Source organism: Blastomyces dermatitidis (genome assembly GCF_000003525.1).
Source record: "Blastomyces dermatitidis ER-3 genomic scaffold supercont1.1, whole genome shotgun sequence".
In the NCBI taxonomy this organism is placed as follows: domain Eukaryota; kingdom Fungi; phylum Ascomycota; class Eurotiomycetes; order Onygenales; family Ajellomycetaceae; genus Blastomyces; species Blastomyces dermatitidis.
In genome coordinates this window covers 6147335-6172418 of record NW_025544774.1, presented here as the reverse complement: position 1 = coordinate 6172418, position 25084 = coordinate 6147335, and the positions used below count along the sequence as shown (strand labels likewise).

General features: G+C 47.6%; 7 protein-coding genes across 9 annotated transcripts; 2 read left to right on the top strand and 5 right to left on the bottom strand.

Moving 5' to 3' along the window:
* Window positions 1-15: 15 nt before the first annotated feature.
* BDCG_00847 lies at window positions 16-4712 on the bottom strand. Of its 2 annotated transcripts, XM_045416361.1 has the most exons (2): window positions 4185-4562; window positions 16-4132 (listed from the first exon to the last, which is right to left on the bottom strand). In XM_045416361.1, the coding sequence occupies exon 2, from the start codon at window positions 3546-3548 to the stop codon at window positions 1122-1124; it is 2427 nt and encodes an 808-aa protein (XP_045279321.1). In that variant the 5' UTR covers window positions 3549-4132; window positions 4185-4562; the 3' UTR covers window positions 16-1121. The 2 variants fall into 2 exon arrangements, with proteins under 2 accessions (XP_045279321.1, XP_045279320.1); XM_045416360.1 differs by having other exon boundaries at window positions 16-4712.
* A 175-nt stretch (window positions 4713-4887) lies between these two features.
* BDCG_16215 (uncharacterized protein) lies at window positions 4888-10233 on the bottom strand (the record flags this gene model as incomplete). The annotated part of the gene is made up of 11 exons (XM_045425466.1): window positions 4888-5957; window positions 6031-6676; window positions 6748-6834; window positions 6895-7026; window positions 7085-7140; window positions 7423-7573; window positions 8345-8577; window positions 8935-9209; window positions 9261-9501; window positions 9601-9821; window positions 9933-10233. The coding sequence occupies 10 exons, from the start codon at window positions 10231-10233 to the stop codon at window positions 6241-6243; spliced, it is 2133 nt and encodes a 710-aa protein (XP_045279319.1). The 3' UTR covers window positions 4888-5957; window positions 6031-6240.
* BDCG_00843 lies at window positions 9524-16491 on the top strand. 2 transcript variants are annotated; one of them, XM_045416359.1, is made up of 3 exons: window positions 9524-9807; window positions 9868-13174; window positions 13234-16491. In XM_045416359.1, exons 2-3 carry the CDS (start codon window positions 11581-11583, stop codon window positions 14517-14519), a joined length of 2880 nt encoding a protein of 959 aa, XP_045279318.1. In that variant the 5' UTR covers window positions 9524-9807; window positions 9868-11580; the 3' UTR covers window positions 14520-16491. The 2 variants fall into 2 exon arrangements, with proteins under 2 accessions (XP_045279318.1, XP_045272107.1); XM_045416358.1 differs by having other exon boundaries at window positions 9524-13174.
* On the bottom strand, window positions 10955-16203 carry BDCG_00842 (phospholipase D). The gene is made up of 3 exons (XM_045416357.1): window positions 15029-16203; window positions 12652-14904; window positions 10955-12483 (listed from the first exon to the last, which is right to left on the bottom strand). The coding sequence occupies exon 1, from the start codon at window positions 16030-16032 to the stop codon at window positions 15070-15072; it is 963 nt and encodes a 320-aa protein (XP_045272106.1). The 5' UTR covers window positions 16033-16203; the 3' UTR covers window positions 10955-12483; window positions 12652-14904; window positions 15029-15069.
* Window positions 16238-18506, bottom strand: BDCG_00841 (uncharacterized protein). Its single transcript, XM_045416356.1, has 2 exons — window positions 17781-18506; window positions 16238-17646 (listed from the first exon to the last, which is right to left on the bottom strand). Exons 1-2 carry the CDS (start codon window positions 18063-18065, stop codon window positions 16810-16812), a joined length of 1122 nt encoding a protein of 373 aa, XP_045272105.1. The 5' UTR covers window positions 18066-18506; the 3' UTR covers window positions 16238-16809.
* On the top strand, window positions 17884-20066 carry BDCG_00840 (L-fuculose-phosphate aldolase). Its single transcript, XM_045416355.1, has 2 exons — window positions 17884-18886; window positions 19016-20066. The coding sequence occupies exons 1-2, from the start codon at window positions 18736-18738 to the stop codon at window positions 19774-19776; spliced, it is 912 nt and encodes a 303-aa protein (XP_045272104.1). The 5' UTR covers window positions 17884-18735; the 3' UTR covers window positions 19777-20066.
* Window positions 18528-25084, bottom strand: BDCG_00839 (protein EFR3). Its single transcript, XM_045416354.1, has 2 exons — window positions 24253-25084; window positions 18528-24170 (listed from the first exon to the last, which is right to left on the bottom strand). The coding sequence occupies exons 1-2, from the start codon at window positions 24465-24467 to the stop codon at window positions 20564-20566; spliced, it is 3822 nt and encodes a 1273-aa protein (XP_045272103.1). The 5' UTR covers window positions 24468-25084; the 3' UTR covers window positions 18528-20563.

Genomic DNA, 25084 nt, shown 5'->3' with positions numbered 1-25084 from the left:
TATTAACATCTATAATCAGAAAGTAATTAAATATTAATATTTATTATTCTATAGTTGAGAGATAATAGCAGTGACTGTATAAATAAATATATCAAGTTTCAATTGAATATATTTTTATCAGATTGAAGTGAGTTACTATAGAAGTTTATATAAAGATGTTGAGACTACGCCGCTGCAGGAAGCGGAGAGGGAGACGAACCTGCTGCCGTGACAAGCGAAGGTGAGCTTTTCCAGCACCATGGGTTCCAGAGAGTCCTTTCCTAACGATCACAGAGAGACTTAACTACCGGAACGGTTAGCGAGGGCGGTGACAAGGAGAAGGGCATTGAATCGCCCCTATCCATCACTTCCCAATACGCTCGCCGACCATGTCCCCGTGGCTGGGGCCCTTGAAGGAGACACCTCCCACACTCAGCAAGTCCCCTTCAACCTAATGTCAATTGAATATCTTCTGTGGGCGCCGACACGGTGGACAGAGGATGATGTGGCACTGAGAGCTAGGGCAAGGGCTAGGCGCGTTGCTCTTATAGCTTCGTAAACACGCGCTCTGTTTGTTTTCCTTCCTCTCTTCGGTTCTATTAGGCCTGACAGGTCAGGACGGACGGGTAGTGGACGAGAAACTTTGTTTCCTTAAGTGTATACGGTTAATCTCAACATTATTAGATCCTTCAAACCACATATATATATAGCCTATCCTTGTTATCACCATTGACCTCACCCACGCGAATACATTGCTACCCGTCTCCCCGACAAGATTAACCCTGACTGGAGCCCGTGCCCTTTGGGATCCAATCATTTCTATGCATAGAATCTCCGTACCTATGCACACCATAAAATCTCACTTGAAACCGTAGGGCTCACTATGATATTTGGAAAAGCCACACTTTCATGGAGAGCTACGCTGTTCTTGCGCTCATCACAGAGTGAAGGCCGGCAGTTGGGAAGGCTCGCTAGAGTGCTGAGGACCCCTCCAACGGGGCTGAAGCGCAAAGGGTCAAAGAGACATTAATCTGCTGAGTGATGATGCCAGCTGTATGGCTTTAGTAAATTCATTCTATTATTTGAGTAGAATCAATAACGATTCTTGTCACTCCATTCTGACCAGCTGCATCTGCTTGTTATCATATTTCGCCTAGCACCTTACGCCCATCCCACTTGTTCAAATCTCGTAACTCATTCACGGCTAGGTTAATATCTGTCGCGAATCGCCGCTCTGGGAGTGGCTTACACAAACCGAGGCTGGGCGTGCGCTTTCGCTTAGGATTCGGTGCCAGAACTCCTAAAACTGGTCGTGGCTCGTGAATTTGTGCCCTTTCAAAGTCGATGAGGACAACCGTTTTGATTTCAGGGTTCCACAGTAGGTTACGTGGCTCGGCGTCACGGTGTTCTACACCTAGACGGTGTATGGCAACAAGGGACTGCTTTGTCTTCTCAATAAGATCCTGTCTGTTGGCCGTGTTGAGTACTCGAGCAATGGGTTGACCGCCCGGGCCTAATAGCATCATGTGGACGAGATCGGCAATCCCATCGTAATTGCATGGGGGGTCGAGATCGAGGCTGCCCAAATACAGTGGAACATGGATACCCTGCACGGGAAGAAGCTGCTGGTAGACAGTTGCTTCATGTTTGAGAAGATGCACAAATTCAGGTATGGTGCATTTCGCTGGCATAGTGTATCCAAATGACGAGAGCGTGACTTTCAACAGAACTCCACGAGAGCCATGGATGCCAAGGGTTTCGCAATCCACAGCCAGACTTTCCGAGAGCTGCTGGCTTAACAAGCTTAAGAGCTGTGATTGATCGATGGAATGGGAGTGCTTGCCGTGGTCACGCACGTTTGGGCATGCTGGGTCCAGAGGGCCGCTATCAATCAGCCCGCGAAGGCATTTCACAGTGCAGTAACGCCGATTGTTCTGCCGCTGCTGATTGTCAGGACCTGAAGGTGATGGAGTTGACATCGCCTTCAATGAAGCTGGATGTGAACGAGACAAGAGGTCAGTCGCTTGACGAGTTCGGCTCGGCGTGTCTGAGTCAAACTCATCATCATCATCAGGTTGCGGCTGTTCTGGCGGCGGCTGGCAGCCCCCATAATTGATTGGCAGCCTCCTTCGACGAATGCGGATTGGGGATATCCGGATAAAGTCGTTCGCATTGGGTCGAGGACGATATTCGGACCCTGGAGGCTCATCATCATCTTGGACTTTGTCTAGCATATCCATGTACATCACTTCCCACTTTGCCAATGTGTCATGAGCCCTTTGCCTCCATTCATGACTCCATAACGGTGTCTTGATCGCCTGGAGGGTAAAGGCTAGCAATTGTCCAACAGCAGTAAGATGCAGTCGGTTTGGGCTATCGGTGTTGGGATCCCATGCGGTCGTCTCCCCAACGTCGGCCTTTGGGACAGAAAGATAGTAATAAACAGTGGATGGGTCGTCGTCGATTTTCAAATAAATGTCCGCTTCTCCAGTACTAATCATGGCATATTTTACACGGGCATCAACCGCATAGTCGAACGCCTGCGTGATGACGGCGGCAATGAGACGTTTGAACCGATCCTGGGCGCTCTCCGCCTCGTTATACTGGACAACCAGCTCTAGATCCATATCCTGCAGTCCTTCATTGATGAACCCCAACTTTAATTTATGTGGAGCCTTAAACTCTTTGATATATGCTGGGACGCGGTAGTCCGTCTCCGACGCCCCACGGGTTATGTTGTACACGCAAAATTCATCCGCCCGGGGCCGTCCGCCTCTGATTGTAGATGTCTTTACGGGAGTATTAGATTCAACTAACCCGTCATGTTGTTCTCTAGCCAATAAACGGGGTGAGCGGCGTCGGGGTGGTGCGCGCCCCCGTATATCCATGCTGTCCATCGCATTTTCAATCTGCCGCTCGGGACTAAGTGTATTGGCATGATTTTCAAACCGAATCGACCCCTTCAACCCGAAGGCCTCACGAAGTTCAGAATTTTGATATATTATCTCAATGATCCGGGATACGTGATCTTCGACTGTAAGACGGAGAAAGTGATTCAGATCGAGCTCAGAGCTAATCAGGCGCCGGCGCACCGCTTCCCCTTCTTCTTGCAAGGTGTGTAGGGAGGTAAAGTGTCGCTCGTTGATAAGATCGGAGTCCATCAGAAGTTGCCATATTGCTTCCTGATCAGTCGCAAATTGCTCCCATACGCGTATTTTGTCCGGGCGCAGTTTGTTTGTCGCATTGGATGGATCACCGCGAGTCGACTGCGTTGAGTCCCGCTGAACTTCAAGACCGAGAGAGAGGTGCGCATGGAGGCCATCAAGCAAAGCAGGAAGCGTTGTTTTGCTAGTTCTCTCTTCTGCTTCTTGGCGGCGACGTCGTTCCTCCTCGCTTCGTTGTTCAGCTTCTTCAAGGCGCCGTTGCTGTTCTTCGACAATTCTGCGTAGCCGGTCTATCTCCAGGTTGGACATCTTGAACCTAAAAGGAACGATGAGCTGGCGGCCCTGGTTGGGAAAGCAACCCGCTTTGTTTATTCTGTTGGCGGAAGATATTTCCGCCGTGCGCATTTCATCATGTCAACGAGGCTCTATTAGAAGCAGGTATTTATTTAGTTAACTAGCTCTCAGCCACTTGTAACTCTGTAGTAAATGTCTGTCTTCGCTCTTTGTACTGCTCTTCAAAAACAGTTCCCTGAAGATCCGTTTGGTGTAAACTAATTTTGAATAGAGTTGCAGTAAAAAGTAACGTTAACTATTTAACTCAATCTCTGCTATCACCACATAATCGCTGCAAGCACATTCCCAAATTCACCTTAATAGAACCGGAAAACTCGAATTTTGAACGCCCAATATTCCTTTTCCGGTTTCTTTTCCCTCATTATAATGTCAACCTCTCAATTTCCTAACCACAGAATAGCCAGCAGCTTTGTCGGCAAAGACTCTGCCACCCAGCCTTCTTCAGCCTTATCCCAAAATACCAAGAATTAAGACAAAAAAACGGGCATCAATTGTATGCGTGGAAGCAACGATATCGCGCTATTTCGACCCAGATAGTAGTTTGACAAATTCGCACGCACTCCGCAGCGCTGTCACTATGTACTTTGTCTTTTCGTTCTTCTTCACACCACTTGGCGTGTTGTCGTGGATATATCCTGCAGAGATCTTCAGCACACGGATCCGGGCCCTCGGAAATTCAGTCAGTACATTTGTCAACTGGTCATTAAATCTCTTATTTGCGCAGTGTGCGCCGATTGGACTCTGAAGGTTGGAATATCGATTCTTTTATTGCTTTATGGCGTTCAATTGGGTAGGTGCGGTAATGGTTTGGTTGTGGTTCCCAGAGACTATAGGGAAGACACTAGAGGAGGTGGAAGGTGTGTTTAGGGATGGAAACGTTGTACCTAGGGCGACTGGGGGAAAATATGTACTTAATATTAGCAGCAATGGTAGGGAGGAGGCTTTAATGGTTCGGTCTGCCGGACCTAGAGGAGATGAAAGGAGCCGTATAAAGGGGATGGTGGATGTTTGAGGATAGGAGTAATGGGAGCAATGGCGGTTTGAGGGAATACTCACATATTTATCATATATTTTTTATTATGATATATCTTCTATAACCAACTCTTGATCTGTATTTAACATTATATAAGAACTCATTATAAACCTGCTTGTATGTAGGTATAAGAAATAATAATAGTTATTATAATTATTATTATTATTATTATATACTGCAGTTAACAGTTCTGCTGTGGTGTAATTTATGAAATAGAGTTCATTTATTCAAATTAACGGATTATTTTCTCATATTAGTGAGTTAAATGAACAGAATCATAAAAACCGAGTATTTTCAAGATTATGAAATGATGTGAGAAACAAAGATAAAAATATATAAAGAATATAAATTTTAGAAGACTGTATTGATGAGATTCAGAGTGCTGAGTCAGCTCTCTATTCTTGCATCGTGGAGCTCCAGTAGGACTCAAGTGGTCCCGTAACCTCAAACCCCTTGCCTGCTTCTCTGCTATATCTAGCTCTGTAGTCTCATGGTGAGGTTTCGGGTCTCACATAGCACCATGTTCATCTGTAACCGGGTGATCACATAGTATAAAACCCTTCTTCCTCTATTCCTCCTTCAATTCTCTCTTCCAGAGCCTTCCTTACAACGACCAACTAGCACACTGAATTATTATCCCAAAGGTGGAGACCTCGTGTACATGGACTCATGGAGCATACCCTTCGTCAAGCTGACAAGTTCCACCAGTGACATCCAACGGAAAAAAAGAAAATTTTTCCCAGATGTGCCAGCCGAAACAATCACGCTCAACTCAAACCCCACGGCCACGGCCTGAGCCAGGGAACACGGGCGATTAGCTTCGGTCGATTCTCAATGATCAAATTTGTTCAATTCGATTCGGAATTATCCCACATATTTTCATAGATTCTTATCGGCTGTCGCGAAAAACCTGTCAAATTCTATTGAGATCCAGACTGCGATGAAATCCCCAACTGGATTGGAGGCCCTCCCCTCTGATTCCATATATTGATATGGTTGCTTGCTGAGAGATCATTGATTGTCTTAAGGACCTTATCAGCAAGGCTTGCGATTGCGTCCCCACCACCCCTGCCACTGCCGGGAATCTCTATGGGCGCTGATTCAAAACCGTTGCCTATGATGCTGCTGAAAAGGGCCTTGATTGGCGTTGTGGCGGACACTTTGATCGATTGAAACGATTGTTCCCAATAGTTCAGGTGCTGGCCCTCATTCACAACGGATTCAACCACTGCAGACGCCATAAACAGTCCCCGTTCAAGATAGGGGGCCTCCGTTTTTAGTATAGACATTATATTCTTTTGGATATTCCCATAATCCATAATTCCCTTAACGAGAAGGGTATTGTTGCCGGGTATGATGCCATTGAGCGTCACGAAGGCCTGTCCTATCTGGACATCGCCAATCAATATCTGCAAATACATATCGCCCTGTTTTTGATTTTCCCGAATGTCAGCACTTAGATCATTAAGAATATCGGGAGTGGATATTGTAAATTTCTACCAGAGTTAGGTAAACTGGGGTTACGTTGATCATGACCATTTCGGCTACCATATTGTAGCCTTCAGCATCAGGAAGATGTACTCTGACATCTCTTATATCGATTTGAGCAAAGTTGTCGAATGCTTTCTCACTATGAGCGGTTACCCGAGGGAAAAACAATAAGGAATCAGAGCCATGACGAAAGAAATAGCAAGAGCGGGGGAGACTAATCTAACCCGGTAATTCAATAGCCCCATCGATATCAATCCATGTTGCCGGAATCGGGGGAAGGCGTATTTTTGCGCGTGTCTGACCAACTACTCTGAATGTTGGCTGATACACGACCTGTTCAACCAGCTTCGCAAATTCATTCAGATTTCCGAACTTTAACGTTTGGTTTACAAGCTCTATTCGCTCATTAGAGTGAAATACCATTTTTGCAAGATCGACTGTCGCAAGTGGAACTGTATAAAGCTGACTGTCCGGGAGGAAGAAATCCGCATGCATTGGATCGACAGAGATTTTGAACCTATCCGGGACTCGAATGTTGGTTGAGATCGCAAAGGATATGCTATTGTTGGTTGGATTTGTAAGGGTGACGCTATAGTCGGGAATTGGGGTTCTATATATGATATATCGTCCGAATGCTGGAGCGCCCCATACGAGCCTGTACAATCTGTCAGTTTGTTCCTAGCTTGTGGTGAGAACAAGTCCATATCTGGATTTATCAAGACCTACATAACTGCAGACCCCATGGCCATGAGCACCACTCCAAGAATACAATAGCTGACAAGATGCGAGGAAATGTGAGAATTTCCAAAACCCCTTTTGCAAAAGTTTAGTTAGATGGCCTAGCTCACCTTGGGGATTGTCAAAAAAGCTCACTTTATTTTCTTTGTCTCCTTTCGCCCTTCCCCTGGTGGTACATCTTTTATCGCTTCATTCGATCCTTCGCTTTTACTTTCTTCATCTTTTCTTTTCACTTCTTTTTCTTGACCTCTTGCTCCAACATTGACCCTGCTGGACCTTGCTTCAGTTTTATCTCCCATCCCATTCCTCGGCTTAGGGGACTTACAGGCGATTTGCGAGGGACCGGATATCAAATTTAGCATCGACAATACATAGGGCTCCCTGTGAATGGAAATGTGCTCAGTAATTTGCCTCCTTGATATGAAATACGAAGCGAGGCGACACAGAGCAGAGGGAATGGCCACACTTACAAAAAGCGCACTTGCCAGCCACGCGAGCATGCACAAGAATGAAAATGCTGTGGAAGCTTTGTAAGGGGCGCACCCTATCTTACCATCAGGTCGGAAACCATAGCAATCTGATTCAAAGAACTAGAAATAAGACTGTTGAGCCAGTGTTCACTACTGCAAAGTCGACACAAGAAAGGGGGATGGCATAACAAACTTGAACTACCATGGCGAACGCAGCAGCCACAGACCAGGCCAGTGTCCAAACCAGATCATACACAAAGTTTGGGTATGGCGGTACCATCGATCCCAGGATGGTCAGAGCTGACAAAACCTCGATGTATATCAGGAACTCCACACTAGATGCGCTGTTTTGAATAAACGTGGCCCCGAGGCCAAGCACAACGACCGACGACGATAACACTCCGAACCTCGCGATGCACGAAAGCGTGGTTAAAACCATAGCAGCTAGGGGGTATTCAATAGGTATGTATTGCAGTTTAACCCTACCTCTAGCCGATTTTGCCAGCCGTTAAGAAGAATCAATGCTGGTTACTGTGTTGTTGACGACATATTTTAAGAGAGACGCTAATCATTCCTCTTTGGATATCTCCATGTCATCTGGTGGCTTTTGTAGGGGCCGTTGTCGTTGATTGCGTAGAGTGAATGGAGAGTTGAAGTATACTCCTCCTCACAGTGGACACACGACATTTTTGAGCCTCATACCTTTCGTCAGCAACGCTCTAATCTGAAATTCCAGAGGAAAAGCCTTTGTCCAGTACATCTTAGCCTGCAAAAGGAAGGGTAAAGAAAACAATCTGGCTATATAGGTATCCGCCCTGGCTCTAGCTAGTGACAATTGACGAGTTCAATTGATATGAAAAGCAAGTCAGAAAATGAGAAGATCAAAATGGTAACGTAGTCGTAACAGACCTACGTCCAACAAGCAGCCCTTAGAAACTATGCTTGGTGCCATACGACCATGATTTAGATCATTGAAGATAAACGGGAAAGGAAAAGCCTGGATATATATAGTTTAACGATTATACAAGCGTGCTATTTATTCATCAAAAAATTATCATTATCACAAGTCATAATTTGTGATGTTATATACGAGAGCCCAGAGCCCAGTCAGTCACAGTAATAGGGGCATAATATAGCTTGTTAGGGGAGCTGTGAGAATCTCATGTCTCAAGTCGTTTTCCCACGACGGGAGCATTGGTGCCTCCGCCGTCAGCGTGAGGAAGGATAAAAGAGAGTCATTTAGTTGTTCCCAAGATGGCCTCCCAAGCCGTTTCGCGATCTTAAGCATTCTCCCAACAAACCAAGGGCGTTCGGAGGGAACAGGTTCAGCCGCGGGCGTTCCTGTTTCCTGCGATGAGAAAACTAGGGGCTCATAACCATCACTAAGCCAAACGCGTCATCGCATTCAAGAAGGGTTTGTAGAAGGGCTTCAACAGAGGTGCTGACATCGACTTCGCTGGTTAGAAGTTTGCGTTGTAGGTCATTTAGGAAGGATATGATCGGTTTTCTTTCACCTGGGATTGAGTAGCGGATTCCGGGTTGAAATGCTGAATATCAGCTTGGAATTGTAGGATTAAGGGCTCAGCGGGAATATGTTTGGGTGAGGGAGAGCTGTTCGCAACGGCGGAGGAAGGAAATAAATTCCTCGCATTGAGAGCGGATTTCGTTAAGGCGTGTAAATAAATGATTGATTTCCAATACTTACCATTTGACTCGAAGAGCTCCGCATGTTTGCAGGGGTATCCTCGTAGAAAAACGATGGTTCTTTCGTTTCGTAACCTGCGAGGATATAATCTTGCCAATTAATTAACATAGCCATTCTCTGATTTTGTTGGAATGCAGCTGGTCCTCCCCTGGCACGGATCTTCTGCATTGCGGCACGCATATGAATCCAACTGATTGGTTTCCGCTCCGGACGAGAGTCAAAATCTTCCACTGCAGCGCAACTGAGCGTTGCAGAGATGGCGGCATCCGAAACATCTATGAGATGCTTCTCAAAATTCTTTCACAACATCTCTATTCCACATGCACAGTGAACAAGAGCCGCGCGCTTCTCAGACAACCCCTTTACCCACGCTTGTGTATTTGCAGCATGAACGAGAATAGTATTCTGGAATGTAAGATCTGCTTTCATAGCTACTGGTATGAACACCTGCAAATACCAATTGTGAGCATTTGGTGACCTTGTATGGAAACCGTACGAACATGAAGGCATGATGTTAGCGTAGAAATCGAACAACATCTTCCCTTCTTCGTAAGCGAAATTGGCAAACTATCAAATGGATCAGTTCGCGCGGCGCTTAGCTGCGTCTGCGGAGTAGGTGACGCAGAGTTTGAAGAGGACCATGTAGACAAACTACACGATTCGGACGATCCGGTAACTTATTGCTTTGAAATCTGGGATCATTTGCCTGAGACTGATACTTGTCTCCCACATGCCCAGGCCAAAAGGAGGCGATTCCCAAGGTCTGTGACCCGCGAATGGGCTCCATGAAGAAGATATTCCCCGTTTATCGAAATAATCAGCACCAAATCCCAGTCCAACTTGATCCGCGATTTCTAAGTCCTGGTATTCCCCGTATGTGTTATGGTCTGGCAACGGCAGTTGCGTCAACTAAAAATCCGGGTGTATCAACAGACGATTCTCTCCGCCATCGCTAAGACCCCTCGCATGTCCAACGCTCCCTTTCCCTTTCTGCTCACTTGGGGCTTGCCTTCGTGCTCTGGCACGTCTTACATGCCGCTCTCCGCGCTGGGGTTTGTCTTCCCCACTGGTGTCGATATCCGCATCGCCTTCACCATCAGTGTCTGGTTGTTGTTGCTCTTGCCATTTTTTTTGGCGCGCACATTCTAACATGACATGACACTTGACACTAGCCAAGCTTTTAGGACTGCTTGTAGATGCATCGATAAACTTATATCGCATTGCGAAATTGGAGGGACGTGCTGAGGGAGGAGCGGCAGAACGTGACGGCTCCTTCGCAGGTTCGGACATGGCAACCATGATTGTGATTATCAAATGTGGTGATGTAGTTGGCTGTCATTTGGATAAAATTCAAGGAAAGAAGGGATGGAACGGATATATGTTCTTCGTGATGTTCTATTTAGAACAGAGCGGAACAGAGCCTGCGGGAAGGCTAGATGGGACGCAACAACAATTAGCAGTAAAAATCAAAGAATGAATTAACTACCTGCGAGCGGTGCGATGGAGATCATAGCAGCATTTGACGTTCCATGCTAGAGGATAGTATCATGATACGAATAACTTAGATATCCCACCCCTACTATCTACCTCTTGGAAACTCGATCAAATTTGTCCATTTGGTTAATTGATGCATCAAAAAGCGGACATGCTTGACCGCACCCCCCTGCTACCCAGCGATTCCAAAAGTCCTCAGGTCTGATTTGACTGGTCTGGCGACTTGGGTGTATAAATAACGGTCTATTTATGGCGGCCGATGAGCGCAGGAAGAGAACGGCGGATTTAGCAACCATGGTGAAAGCGTTCCCGATAGTGGTAATCCGTAGCACACTCATGGACAATTAAATTAATCAATTTTCTCTTATTCGGTTCTATATCTTTTTACATCCCGCATTTTTGTGTCTCATGAGTTTGCTATTAGGCCACTGGGGCAAAAGAGCTCAATCACCATCAGTGTGCACTGATGGGAGAGGGGCTCCAGCCCACGAAAAGCGCTGCCGCCAGGCAAGTTAAATAAGCGACCGCCGTGAGAGCTCTCAGACCTGCTCCGCGATCAATCCTGCGCCAGACAGAGCTTCACACCCAGACACTCCGCTCGCCTCAGGTCAACGGCTTCCTTCTGCAGCTCTCTGTCGTTGTCCTCAATAGAATACTATCTACTCTATGTACTTGAACTCGAACACGAACTCGAACAAGCTTCTATCCTTCCGATGCCAACCATACCCAGTCCTCCAGCTGCGCAGACCAACTCTCTGTGTACATCCACATCCACCCGGGCTTTCTCAGCATACAAAGCTGTTCAGAGTGCTAGGATTTAATATTGCTACTCAAGGCGTCTAAGCCATTATACTTGACGCCAGAAGTCAAGCGCCTCCAGAGCTGCACAAGTCGCGTCGAACCTTCCCTTGACCTCCTTCTCCCTCCAATAAATTCACAACCCAACATTTCGCTTTCCCGCACCCTAGAACAGCATTGCCATGTTCCGCGTTCACCCTCTTTACAAAATAAACGAATCCTGTTAGACAGAGCTGGCCCCTCTCCATCATCCCACGTGCTGCCCTTCGAGAAATTCCGCCACTGTCAGTCACTTAGATATCGTTCGCAGAAAGCAGCGGCTTCGTAATACCAGCTACCTACGTTAAAAGCGGTATGGATATTGACGCAGATGGATCCCCTCCAAGAACGGTGGCAAGCACGTTTACAGACCTAGATGTCAATCCTTATGAGACAAACGCGGAAAAATTACCACAATCGGACCGATTTCTAGCTCGACATCCTCACTGCGGCCGTTACCGCCCAGGCATTAGCGATTTCAAACCCGACCCAGTTCACTGCAACTCTAATAATGACGAGTCGCTCCGCTACTGGGAAGCTGTTCTGGCCAAATGCGACGAGAAGACGCGTATCAGCATCCCAGCAGCTGGCAAGAGAGATACATTTGCATTGGGGAGTGTGATTGTGAAAAGTGACCACATTTCTACAGAGTCGACCGGGGACTACAGCATCGCAGATGAAAACGAAGCCCAGGCTATCAAGGTAGCAGAGAATATCCTTCCAGATATCCAATTACCACAGATATATCTCAGAACCAAAATTAAGGGTCGCGACGTGCTTGTTCAGTCTCGCATCCCGGGGGTTTCATTGGAAGTCGCATGGCCTTACCTTACCAGACAACAAAAGGAAAGCTTCAAGAGACAAGCGCGAAACATAATACGAAAAATTGACAGTGCCAATGATGGTCGAAGTAGTCCGTCCTACGTTGTCAAGGGAAGCAAGCCAAAAGAGGAACACCGGTTGCAGCAGGCGGAATACGACATCCTCTTCGGATCTGCCTCCGCTTCGAACCAGACTCTAGCTTTTACCAATAATAATATGGCTCCCGCTAATATAATCGTAGATAACGATACAATCGTCGGGCTTGTTGGGTGGTATAATGCTGGCTACTTCGGTTGGGATCGAGCCAAAACTATTCATAGTAAAATCCGATGCCTTGATTCCGCCGACGTCTCCTCTGACGGTGGCGTATCGATACCAGATGCGTTTTGGCGCGATCTTTACGATATTTCTGTCAGCCATTCCGCTACAAGTAATCTACTCGAGTTGAAACCTGATATCAAAACTGAGCCGCCCACTCCAACCTTAGAATCTATCCCTAGCAGTTCGACAGCTGATATCCCAGTGCAGACGAAAGAGCCATGGACACCCAGGAAGATTACAGACCTTAAACGTGAATCCATATCCCGCGCTTCATCCACGGAGCGTTCGTCTCCGGCAACATCAACCAAGGCCGCAGGTCCTAGTCCTGACCCAAGCACGAAGAAAAGACCGGCGTCCTCCACCAAAAAGGGAACTTCTACCAAAAAACCTACTACTAAGAAGCGCAAGTTGAATCCAAATGACACTGAAAGAGTAGATGGTACGGCTTCGCCGCTTCGGCGATCAGCAACACCGGTATCATCGCGTGCCAGCAAGGCTCCAGCTGCGAAGAATCGGAAACAGAGTTCGTTGTCCGTTGCGGGTTCTCCAGCACCGGAAAGTAAAAAGGCAGCAAAAGCAACCGAACCTCAGGAAGAGGAGGATGACGTCGATGAAGTTGAAGATCCGTCGGAGCTGTTTTGTATTTGTCGTAAACCTGACAATCATACTTGGATGATTGGTTGTGATGGCGGATGTGAGGATTGGTTCCATGGGAAGTGTGTCAAGATCAAACAAGAAGATGCTGATCTGATTGATAAATATATTTGTAAGTACTTCACCCGTGTTGTTTCCATCCCATTTGTGGGCCATAGCTGACATCCATAGGTCCTACCTGCGAATCAAAAAATGGAACCCATACGACTTGGAAGCGGATGTGTCGTCTCCCAGGCTGTCGACGACCAGCCCGTATTTCAGGGGGTATGGTCCCCAGCAAATATTGCAGTGACGAACATGGCCGAGAGTTTATGCGGCAGAAAGCTTCGCTCTCAAAACAGGGATCGGCCGCTGGACTTGCATCTGCTGCGAAGATGTCAGCTTCGAACAGTCGTTCGCGAGGATCATCAGTAACCGTTGGAAAACGCTTTCAAAAAGGAGTTCATCGTGATAATACAGAAGCAGAAGTAGGCCAGCCGGAACTCGGCACATCAAATCCCAATGAAGAGGATGAAGAGGACGAGGATGACATCGAATTAGACGAAACCGAAGCGGACAGTGGGCAAACCGAAGACCTTGGCAGTAGAGGTGGTGTTCTTACTAAGAATGACCTGAAAGCTGTCGTCACGGGAGTGAAATCTGCACTGGATTTTCGTGAACTGGGCGACAACATCCTACCTCCATCTGTGGCCAAAAGCCTAACATCATCGAGTGACATTCCTGGAGAAGATTCATTGTCTGAATCCAAAGCCAACATAGCGCCTCAAGACCTTGATCACATCGACCTGGATCTCGATACTCGTCACATCCAGTTCACAACCAATGAACGCCAGCATCTCCACAACCTCCGTAGGAAACGAACAGAACTCCGCAACCAGCTCGAAATGCTCCAAGACCGCGACACTTTCCTTACTATGATTCGCCAACGCGCAAAAACAATCCTTGAGCACCTTCGCCAGGCGGACCCCAAAAGCAGCACGTCCGCTTGGAAAGATATCTGCGGGTATGATTCTCGCCTTTCATGGTCTGATGACGAGTTCAATGAGTGGAGATGGTCAGAAGTGGGAAAGAAAGCGCTTCGGTCTGGGGTTCTTGAAGCTGCTGATTCCGGAAATGATGGTGGCGGGGATGTTGAGATGCAAGATGTCGACGGGAACCGTAACACTGTTGATAGGATCGCTCGCGGCGTTTGTCTCAAGAAACGCTGTGAGAGGCATAGACAGTGGGTTAAGGTACAGCAGCAAGACATGCAACACGAGCAAAGGGTTGCGAGGGAGGAGCTGGAGAAATGTGAAAACGATACTAAGGATGTTATTGGTCGGATGGTTTTGCGGGTCGTTGGAGATAAGGATAGTGGGAATCCTGCCAATGTCCCTGCTACGCCGGCCGCTACCGCTGTGACCTCTACCTCTGGAAATAAGAAGGATGTGGACGGGAAGACTACGGTCGGAGGATAATGTTGGAAATCAAGTCTCTATGAATTAAATTGCATTTATTCTTAGGGATGATGAAATAAGGCGCAAGATTTCTAGACACCGTTTCTCCCGAAGATGATGCCGACGCCGCTATCTGATGATTCGGTTGTTTATATTCGTATCCTGTGTGGTTGAGGTGGCTGGAGAATCAATATTGCTTTTGCTTCTCACTAGGTCCTTCAGGGGTTGGCGAAGGCGAGAGGGTTCGATGATCAACTTTGTGTGCCAGTTCTCCAATGGTCAGTCTACTGATAACAACACCCTCCTGCTATGGCTGCGGAATATAATGAGCCAGCAGGTCTCTATTGACTACCAGACGAAAAGGTGCGCGTTGAGCTTGACGAGAATTGGATCGAATTCGTGACGCCTGAATCATTGAATAGCAAGTAAGCAACGTGCGGTACCGAAATAATAGAAAGCTCCACAAAACAACTGAAGCAATAGTTTATTTAACATTGCAAAAAAGAATTAAGAAACAGAAAGGGACATACCGTAAACAAGAACAAACGCAAAATACCACCGGCAATACCCATCACCAAGGCTTGTCGCTACCAGTGGCCATGTATCGATCCAAGCTCTTTTTGACGTGCCGGTTGATATCTCTCGCAGCCAACTCGCTCTCTTTATGATGATAATATCTCGTTACCCCGAAGCCATATATAATGCCATCAACATGCGCTTTGTCCAACATAGATGCCACACGCTTGCTGTCGCCGATCTGGCTAGTCCAGCCAAAGACTCTCCGGACAAGACCCTCCTGCCGAGCCTTCGCTCCATTCCTCAACCTAGTGCAAGTCTTGTGTCCATCCTCTGTACAATTTCCAAATCCCTTGTGAAGTTCCGTATAGCCATAATCCATTACCCTCTGCGCAGGTTTTACTCCGCTCCCCTTCTTCTTGTAGACGTTCAAAACTTTGTCCACCTCACCGCTCAGACATACCGCCTCGCCATCCTTCAGGTTGCCTTGAATGTAATTGAAACCGGCAGAATCGGTCGCGCCGGCACCGTAGAAGCCGTAGAGAATGCGCACACCCGCAGGCTGCAGGTATTTCTGCGCCAGTTTCTGTAGCGACTGCATGGAGCATTTCTGGCTGCTCTTGCACTTGCTGGGATCCAACACGTCCTTGTTGCAGGATTTTCCAGAGCACATGTTCGGGGTCTTGAGGTCCAGCCAGACGAATGCGATGCGCTTGTTCTCTTTGGCGATCGCTTTGAACATAACCTCCAGCGAGTCGCCCCATGACTTGCTCCGGATGTCATGGTCTGCCCACCACCCTTCTTTGTACGCGGCAATGTCGACCTCGACCGAATTGGCGCCATGTGCGATGGCATCTCTGAGACCCCTTCTGTCCAGGACCATGTGAGCAATGGCGTATGTAGGTCTCCTTTTTCCGACTCGCCCGCCAACTGCAAGCTCAACTGGAGAACCGAAGACGAGGGGGACTGCTATGAGAACGCAGAGAAAAGCGCATATTGTGTGTATTAGGGATCGCATTTTCTAGTTCAAATTTCGTTTTCACGGCTAAAAATAAGCGTATAGAAAATAGCAGTTTGGTTATGAACAAGGCCGCATAGACGGTGTTGATATGTTGTTGCTTGGAGCATTCAGCTGTCCAGAAAAACCAAGGCGATTTATATCATTTGATTGTTAAAGAGCGACGATCAATGAGAGAAATTAAAAAAAAAAAAAAAAAAAATGGGGGGGGGGATGATAGAATAATGCCTATAACTCTCCATGGCCGCTTCAGCCCCCATGATAGACACATTGATGCTCCATCCGTGAACCTCCTAGCAGGGTACGGAAAAGGTAGGATTTGCGGATATAAATAGTTTTTAGGCACGGAGGAATGTAATCTAGTTATAATAACTGAGTCAGCCATCTTCCCATCATTTTGTATGTTTATAATCAAATATAACAACAATCACATAAGAAAAATAGATTAAGTATATGAAGAATTTTTTATAAACCAGCTTTTATATATATGAGCAGTATATTCAATAGTGTTATATATACTATAGCTGTTGCGCTGGTTGGAAGGTAAAGGGTCATGCAGTTCTCGATAGAACTGTAACTATTTCTGACGCGATCTTAGCTAACTACTCCACCTGGTGGATGCAGAGATATATCTTAGCGGCCTTTTACCCACAAGGTACAAAATCGCGCCCTTAATAATAGTTCTTTTCTTGGTTTTGTCATAAGAGGGGGGTTCATGTATTAATTTTCTCATAAAAGTGTCGACACATGTCTTTATTTCTTTTCCAGTCCAGATCTTCATAAATCACACCACCGTCCAACTTCGGCCCCAACCCTATGCTTCGCCACCTCGATAACCATTTTCTCCTGGATTTGGGAAACTAGGAGATGCACATCACAGCCTTGGTCGAGCGAGCGTGCTAGAACAGAGAAGTAGTAAGGGGTTGGTGACGCTTTCGAGAGACGGCCCACACCCCTCGGGATGTTGGCAAAAATAGAACGCACAGCGACCTCTGGGGAATATTGTCGCTGTTGTTGCAGCTGACCACTTGCTGGCTGGCGAGGTGGTTGCTGGCCAGCATCTGTGTCGTGTGGTGCTGGAGTAAGAGTGGCCGTTTGGGCTGAGGAGGCTGCTGAGCGAATATGTGGCAACGCGATAGAATTAACAATGATAACAGATAGGAAAGAAGCGTAGGTTCGTGAGAGAACAGTCAGCGTCCGTAGTAATGGGATGAGGCGGGCGTGGCCGGCTACGGGGTTGGATCTGCGAATGATCTCTTCGAGTGATTGGTCTATACCTTCGATAAGGAGGAGGACCGGTGCGGAGTAGCTGTGCCCCTTTTCTTTCTTTTCAGGGTGCGTTTTTTGCCGTTGCTGGAGTTCAAATAGGATATCTGATATCTGAGATACAGCCTCGAGCAGTTCGTCGAAGTCATAGACACGGCGAGTTTGGATATTCTCCAGGATGGATTCGATGTCTTCTGGTGCGAGGTCTGGCAGTCGCTGCTGCAGGGAAGAGTATAAGACATGAGGCGACAGGGGCCGTGAGTCGAAATATTGTATCACAAATGCCCTTGGGAAAGCTTGAGGGGTCGGATATTTGCAAAGTAGAGTGGTCAGGATATGTTGCCAAAACTAGGGTAGTTGTTAGCTTCTCTGATGTAGATAGCATGGCATGTTCCGGATCACAGGGTGATTGATAGCTCTATTGTGTCTAGCCAAAAGAAATTTTAAAGAGGAACAAGGCCGGAAGGAAATAGGTCACCAACTTCATTAACCCAGGGTCTGATATCGTCTCCTACCCCCTCTCGCGAACCGTTCACAGCTGCGGGCTGGAGCCCTGATATCCCAATGACCATGCCACAGCTCAGAACAGACTTGTTCGGCGTGAGTGAGATCCCTTCTTCTATGTCCCTAGTTAGGTCCCATAAAGCACTCTCCACCCTTCCAGGCTCCTCTTGACCAGAATGCCTATTGTCATTACTCCTCTGAAATGACGAATCTAGCAGCGTGGAGGCGAGAATTGGGGGAGCCGGTGCAGGCAAGCCCGTCATTGTATATGTCCTTAGGTAGCCTCTCGCTCTTGGAAGTTAGGCTTGCGGAGACCAGAGAAGACAGGAAGTTCAATCCATTAATCAGGTAAAGAGGTTCTCCTGTTCCTGACTTTCCATCTTCGTTGTTGAGGAGAACTCGTGCGCGACTCGGTTTCGTTCTGATATTGGTCAAACACTACAAAACCTTTCAGCTGGATAGTTATTCGATAACTACTCTTCTCGTTAATTCTGTATGAACTCAGCCTTCCAGTTCCAATCTGTCTGCCACTCTGAAGCTCAGTGATTTGATTTGCATGTTCCCACATTCCTCGGGTTAGTTAAATATTCAAGTTGCAATATCCACCCCGCATTCCCCACACCTTGCCACGCCCTTGTTACGCAATTGTAGTATGTACATGTACTGTGCATTAACTACTGGTCAACATCTATGTGTAATCGAAGAATCCAAGCAAAACTTGAGTCGCGATAGATGCACTATTTGTTGATGATAGATATTTATTTTTGACCTAAATAGCTGAAACTTCAGTGAGAACTGGCAACTTCTTTCATACAAAGCCGGCTGACTCAATTGCTACATCGTTGAGTCTTTGAGAAACATAACACCAAAGCAGAAAGACGCTGCTTGCATTCTTATACCTCGATCAAAAAGCTCATAAAAAGAAAGCCCAATATGAGCCCCACCGCCATTACAGAAATCACCGTTCCCGTGAACAACCCCGTTGCAAAGTCTCCAGAAGACCAGAAAAAGACTCAACATGTTCACGGGGGTGAAGGCTTAACAGCCCTCCAGGCTATCTCACATGGCGGAATCGCCCTTCCAGGTAATCCTTATATCTTTCGACTATTCAAATGATATCCGCTCCTCCTCCCCCCTCCCCCCCCGGGCGGGGGGGGCGCAATGGTGCATACATATTTATATCAACAAAAACCTAATCAACCCACTCGCGCAGGAATCCCCAGCTTCACCTCCCACGAGCTGAAACGCCAATGGCAACTCGAGCACATGGCAGGTGCCTTCCGCATCTGGGCCCGCCACGGCTACACAGAAGGTCTGTCCGGCCACATCAGCGTCCGGGACCCCGAGCACGCCAACGCCTTCTGGACGAACCCCCTAGCCGTGCACTTCGGCATGTTAAAAGCCAGCGACATGATCCTCGTCGATCTCAACGGGACCGTAATTGGTGGTAATCGCTCGCGGCCCGCCAACGCTGCCGGCTTCCTCATCCACGCCGCCGTGCACAAGGCGCGCGAGGACGTGCATGCCGTCTGCCATGCGCATACCATCTACGGGAAGGCGTGGTCATCATTTGCGCGCCCGCTGGAGATGCTGAATCAGGACGCGTGCAAGTTTTTCGGGGCGCATAGCGTGTATGAATCGTACGGCGGGGTGGTGTTGGCCGCGGAGGAAGGGGATTTGATTGCCAAGGCCTTGGGGAATGGGAAGGGGTGTATTTTGATGAATCATGGGCTGTTGACGGTTGGGGGCACGGTGGATGAGGCGGCGTATTTGTTTGGGTTGATGGAGCGGAGTTGTCGGGTGCAGTTGCTGGCGGAGGCAGCTGCTGCGAACGGGTGCAAGAAGGTTCTGATTTCGGATGAGGAGGCGGCGTATAATTTCAAGGTGGAGAGTGACCCGGAGTATTTGTATCGCGAGTTTCAACCTGATTATGAGTATGAGGATATGTTGTGCAATGGAGCGTTTAAGAATTGACGGAGATCATATAATCCTGGGGTTCTCTAAAAATCGAGCAGTTACAGCGGGTAGACTACCAGACAAGACAGGTGTGGTGAGTCGGCCATTTGAGCAAATATGAAAATTTTAGATACTAAATTATTATCTACCCTATACCATCTATATAAATCCATAAAAGCTATCGGTCAGCGCCATAGAAACCTTTTTGTAAGAATGAAAGTAGGTCCAGAAAGGCTGTGTGTGGTGGAGGGAGTGGGGTTGGGAACAAAGAGAAATCAGCCTGGCAAGGATAGATTTGGTAATAAAACTGACTACATCAGTAATATTATATACACACAAACATGGAAGCGCTTAGTACTGTACAATTTAAAAAAAAAAAAGGGGGGGTATGTTGGTATAGTTAACCGCAAAAGAAAAATAAAAGGAAAAAAATTGGGAAAAAAAGGCCAAGAAGGATGCAGAAAAAGAAGCATGTAACGAGAAGGAACCTATGGTTTACAAGAATTGGAGGACTACGCGAAGTTAAAATGATCGAGATATAGGAAAACAAAAGAAATGAAAATAAAAGGAAGGCTTGGATGAAGGAATAGGTAAAACCTCAAACTCCCTAAAGGAAAAAATATGCATGATGATGACTAGTCTGTCAAGAAATAAAGACAAAATAATTAAAAAGGGGACGAAAACAACGGGAGGGCCTGGAAGGAAGAGGCGCAAAAATTAATGCCCAAAAATAGAAACTATGAGGAACAAGCCCAGGGGTGAAGAGAAGATAAACAGTCCTAGCTGATAGAAAGGGTCAGCTAGTCTAATAAGGCGGTCGCGCTATGTTTCCCCTAGTTCCGCTTCCCACCCTACCAATACTGCGAACTTGGGACGAATCCCGATTTCTGTTGCCACGGTAGTAGCCGTTATCATCCATAAGATATGGTTGTTCGCTAGATGGCTTGGAATGAGAGGAATACGGTGGGTGGGCTTGAGATAATAAGCCATTTGCCCCCTGATCCCCTTCAGGACCGTCTATTAGACCTTCAAGCAACTTTTCCATGTCAACGCGACGGCCCAGGCTGATAGATCTAGGTCCACGGGAGGAGAACGGCCTGTCGTCACTGGTGGAAACAATCTGACCGGCATCATCAGCATACCCAGAGAGGTTGGGGACGCTAGGAGTGTGTAGTTGTTTTGATCGCGACTTCTGCCTAGTCAACGATCTGCTTTGTCGTGGTGTAACGCTGACAATATGTTGACCTTTCGTTGCTGGTCTGGCACGAGGCTGAGATGGGGCTGTTGAGGGGCGGTCGAGGGCACTTGGTGAGTGTGATGGCGATGCACTTGAGGAATCAGTCGGGAACCTGCCCGGTAGTACAAGGGCAGCAGGTAAGGGAGGGACAGGTGGGATGTCGTTGGAAATCTTCCGGTTTAATGAGTCAAGGTCTTTCTTGTCATCTTTCTTTTCGCCACCTATGCCGTTGGTTTGGTTGGAAGCGGACGCCTTTGGAGTTTCCGACCCCTCTCGCCGGGAGTGAGGCCTAATTGATGAAGAACCAGCACCGGTCATACCGTCAATATCGGATGTAGAAAATGTATCGCTGAGCATACTTTCTGCGCTCGATGCACCACTTTCAATCCCCCTAGATAAGCTCTGGCGGCCGCGAAGAGGACTCGACTGGCGGACATTGCTGCTGTTCACTACCGACAAAACCCGCCGAAGCTCGTTGACTTTTACCGTCGAATCACGACTCGAACTTGCAACCGATGTGCGAGATTCTGTTGGAATACTCTGGCGGCGAAGTTTCTGTAGACCATTCAACCCGCCCGTAGCTTCGGGAAGGCTGGAAAGACGCGTATCCTCATGCTGTTGGGGTGGGTGAGCCGGTATAGTTTCGGCCTTGGGAGGGGACGCATTCCCATTCTTGTATCCATTTACCGCAAAATAATTGCGTGCTCCCGAAGTACCAGTTCTAGAACCACTAATCGATGATGACTGCGCTTTTTCTGTAGCCATAGCAGCCAGACATTCCTCCTTCGACCATGGCGTTACCATGCGCTCCTTTACAATCGTTGGAAGTCGTTCTTCTGGTGGAACTCTCCCTGGCGCAGCGCTTCCCTGCCCGAGAACTGGCATCGAAAACACACGGCCAGGAGAACTGGCTGGGCTGGTTGCGGGCGACTTAACGACGGTATTGTAGTTATTTTCGATTTGGTCAACAAGCTCAGATAGGCCAATGAACGGTGAGTACATGCGCCAGTCGAGTTGCAATTGAACATTATGCTTGGAAATCGGTTGGGCAGAAGGAACAATGTAATTTAGCTGTCGAGGTGGGAGCTGAATTTTTTCAAACCAGATGCCTCTCTTCTTCCGCCTGGAAATTTCGCCAAGGATATTATCGCCAACTTTCGTTGTCTCGAGGTCGAATTTTTCAACCAATGCCCAGAGATATCCATGAATTAAACTAGAAACGTTGAGTCTAGCAGCTGGCGAAATTGACTCATCGTTGGATAAAAAGTCATCCTGCAATCTCATTATCATAGGTAGTCCATATTTGGCGGCATTGACCCCCATATTTTCCACTAGATTAGCCAACAGAAGGTGTAAAAGCATTATATCGGATTCCACCTCAGCAGATTCAGTTGCAATATCGTAAACCGTCAAGTGGAGGAGCTGAAGAAAATTAGACGTAGCTATGGCAGCATCCTTGTCCCGCTGAGATACTGTCGAAACGACTTTCCTCGTCAATTTGTCGGATGGGTCAGAAATATCACGCCTAGCACCAATTCTGGACGTTCGTTTCGTTTCCAATGTCGCCCGCAGGTCATCCTTCGTAGTTTCTAGTTGCAACCAGGAAAGAAATGCATCAACGTAGGTATGTGCAACCTCGCGGTCCGGGTCTCGCAGAAGCCACTGGGTGCCCTCCCATACCCATATGTTGACTCGACTTCGCGAATCAGCTCCAGCTGCGGTCATAGACTTGCGCAGATTGGCCAGCAAGACGCTCTTGATGCATCTCAAAGCTACAATTCGAGCGGCCGGGAAAGAAAAGTACGCATCCCCACCTACATCTTCCGAGCTGTCAACGGCATTATTTGCAACGCCTTCAGCTTCATTGTTCGAAAGTTCGGATGCTGGAGACGGCCTTAGTCGCGTAATAACCGTACGTATCATGTCGGAAACCTGATCAGCGTAATAAATATGCGTAGCCAAAGACCCGATGCACTTTTGTAGGAGCTCCACCAATTCCTGGCGCGCGTCCCAAGGGATGGTGGTTTGGGTGCCCTCCGTAGATTGTACATTATCGCCATTCGGCTCCCCGGGCGGCTCTTCACTGGCCTCTCCGACTTCTGGAAGATTATTGACATATCCAGAAGGTGCGCGGTGGTGTACCAATTTCATCGATCGACCCCCAAGCTGCAAAAGGAGAAGCAAGCGTTGAAGTAAGCTGATAAGGACGTCCATCACACTCAGCCCAATAAGATTGTTAGGAGAACTGAGTAACCAGTCCATCATCGATGCTAGGATCAACTGCGATTCTAATTTATCATCAACCATGCGGGTGCTGACGAGTTGCTCCATGGTTGCGACGAGAATGATGAAGCGGTCCTGCACTGGTGACCACTTGGCGATTACTTCCATCAAATTCGTAGCCCAGCTGCCACCAGCACCAACGGAATCCGGGTGTTGTTCCAGAGAGCAATGTCGCGGAGGCCGCTTGCTCACGATAAACTGTAGGATCAGGGTAGTTGCATTACGAATTTGGCCTCGATTACCACCCGCCGAGAAAATCTTCTCTAAGCACCGCAATGCCAAAACACGGACTTCCATTTCTTGCAACTTGTCTGCATCTGCAGTAGTCCCTGCAGCAGTAATGGGGTCTGCATCTGTTGTATCGGCGGTCCGAACAGTCGCGATGCTTGTTCTTCGTCGCCGTGCGTGCTCCCGTTCCAGTTTTTCTGAAGACAAAGCCTTTTCTTGCAAGGGAAGTAGGTTTTCGGTGGAATAAAGATTGTCCAAAATCACCGGCATCACGATGCTTAGCTGCTTGGTCCCGTCTAGGGCCAGAGCTTCAGAACTGACAATACTTTTAATAGCCCGCAAACCAGCGTTTCGCCATCGCAGCCGCATGGGAAGTGACAATCCCGCCATTGCTGGAGCTAGGTGGTCGGCTGAAGCCAACTGCGCATAACTCCTAACAACATTTCTATACAAGTTCACATATTCCTGATCCGCACCAAGGACCGTCATATCCTGGTGGCGGCAAAAGACATCGTAAGTCTCTATCGTCTCTTCCACCATCGGCAGGTCGTTTGAGCGGAGAACGGTATCGATTATTGTCAGAACGGAGAGCGCATATAGGGGTAGATCCCGTGGGACCTTCTCAATGAGCGCTGCGAGGATCTGGAGGGTAACTTGGACATTTCTAAAACGAGAAGAAGAAAAATGGATCAATAGTGGGAACAAGGCTTGAGTTGAGATTATTGCTCTATAGACAGCCAACGTACCCGAGCTTCATCCTCCAAACATCTCTAGCAGCTCTTTTCTCCAGAAATGCGCCAACCTTCTGGAGCTTACTTCGTCGCGTGCTCGCATAGTAGAGGAGATAACTAAGCTCTGACGAGTTGGGTTTGACCTCCTGAAACCCTTTCTGGAACCTTGGATAACATTTCAAGATCAAGACCTGATGTTTTGGTCGACACGACTGCTGGAGGGAATTCATTTGGGCAGCGGCTATTCTCAGTCTCCCGTTGCTTTATATGAATTTCTGTCTGCTTTCTCGTCCCGGACGGCAGAAAGGGTTGATGTCGGGTAGGCGTTGAAATAAAAAGGGAGCGGCGGGATAAAAAAGGGAATGCACTACTGGGTCCGACAGGTTCCTAGCAAAAAACAGCAGCTTCCAGCCTTGGACCAACGTTAAACAGTGACTGCTTGGTGTTGGCTCCTGCGGCGGAAGGACAGATTCACCGACGGAGGAGGTGATTCAGGGATGAGACGGCCAGAACGCGACGGGAAACGGCGGGCTGCTGGAGCAGCAGAGGATCAAGCCCAACCCAATTCAGACATGAAGAGGAGAGGCAGGATTCCAGAAGAGGGGAGAGAACAAACCCAGCGCTGTTCAACTAGGCCATCTGCACCCTGTCAAAGAAGTTTTGTTGGAGGGACTTTAGGGGCAAGTCGAGAGATCAAATAATTAAATTTTCCGAGAGATGTTTTTCGATTTGATGTCAGGCAGAAAAAAGCAAGCAACTAAATCAAGTTATTATTATTTAACACAGGGTCAGATTACAAGTATGATACGGAACCATGGATACTTCTAGATGGCCCCCAAAAATAGGC

Coding starts and splice junctions, on each gene's coding strand:
- BDCG_00847 (XM_045416360.1), bottom strand. CDS start 3,548: ATGCGCACGGCGGAAATATCTTCCGCCAACAGAATAAACAAAGCGGGT.
- BDCG_00843 (XM_045416359.1), top strand. CDS start 11,581: ATGGATATTGACGCAGATGGATCCCCTCCAAGAACGGTGGCAAGCACG. Junction 13,175..13,233: donor TCTGATTGATAAATATATTT/GTAAGTACTTCA, acceptor TGACATCCATAG/GTCCTACCTGCGAATCAAAA.
- BDCG_00842 (XM_045416357.1), bottom strand. CDS start 16,032: ATGCGATCCCTAATACACACAATATGCGCTTTTCTCTGCGTTCTCATA.
- BDCG_00841 (XM_045416356.1), bottom strand. CDS start 18,065: ATGACGGGCTTGCCTGCACCGGCTCCCCCAATTCTCGCCTCCACGCTG. Junction 17,647..17,780: donor TCAGACCCTGGGTTAATGAA/GTTGGTGACCTA, acceptor CAACTACCCTAG/TTTTGGCAACATATCCTGAC.
- BDCG_00840 (XM_045416355.1), top strand. CDS start 18,736: ATGAGCCCCACCGCCATTACAGAAATCACCGTTCCCGTGAACAACCCC. Junction 18,887..19,015: donor TGGCGGAATCGCCCTTCCAG/GTAATCCTTATA, acceptor CCACTCGCGCAG/GAATCCCCAGCTTCACCTCC.
- BDCG_00839 (XM_045416354.1), bottom strand. CDS start 24,467: ATGAATTCCCTCCAGCAGTCGTGTCGACCAAAACATCAGGTCTTGATC. Junction 24,171..24,252: donor GTTTGGAGGATGAAGCTCGG/GTACGTTGGCTG, acceptor TTCTCGTTTTAG/AAATGTCCAAGTTACCCTCC.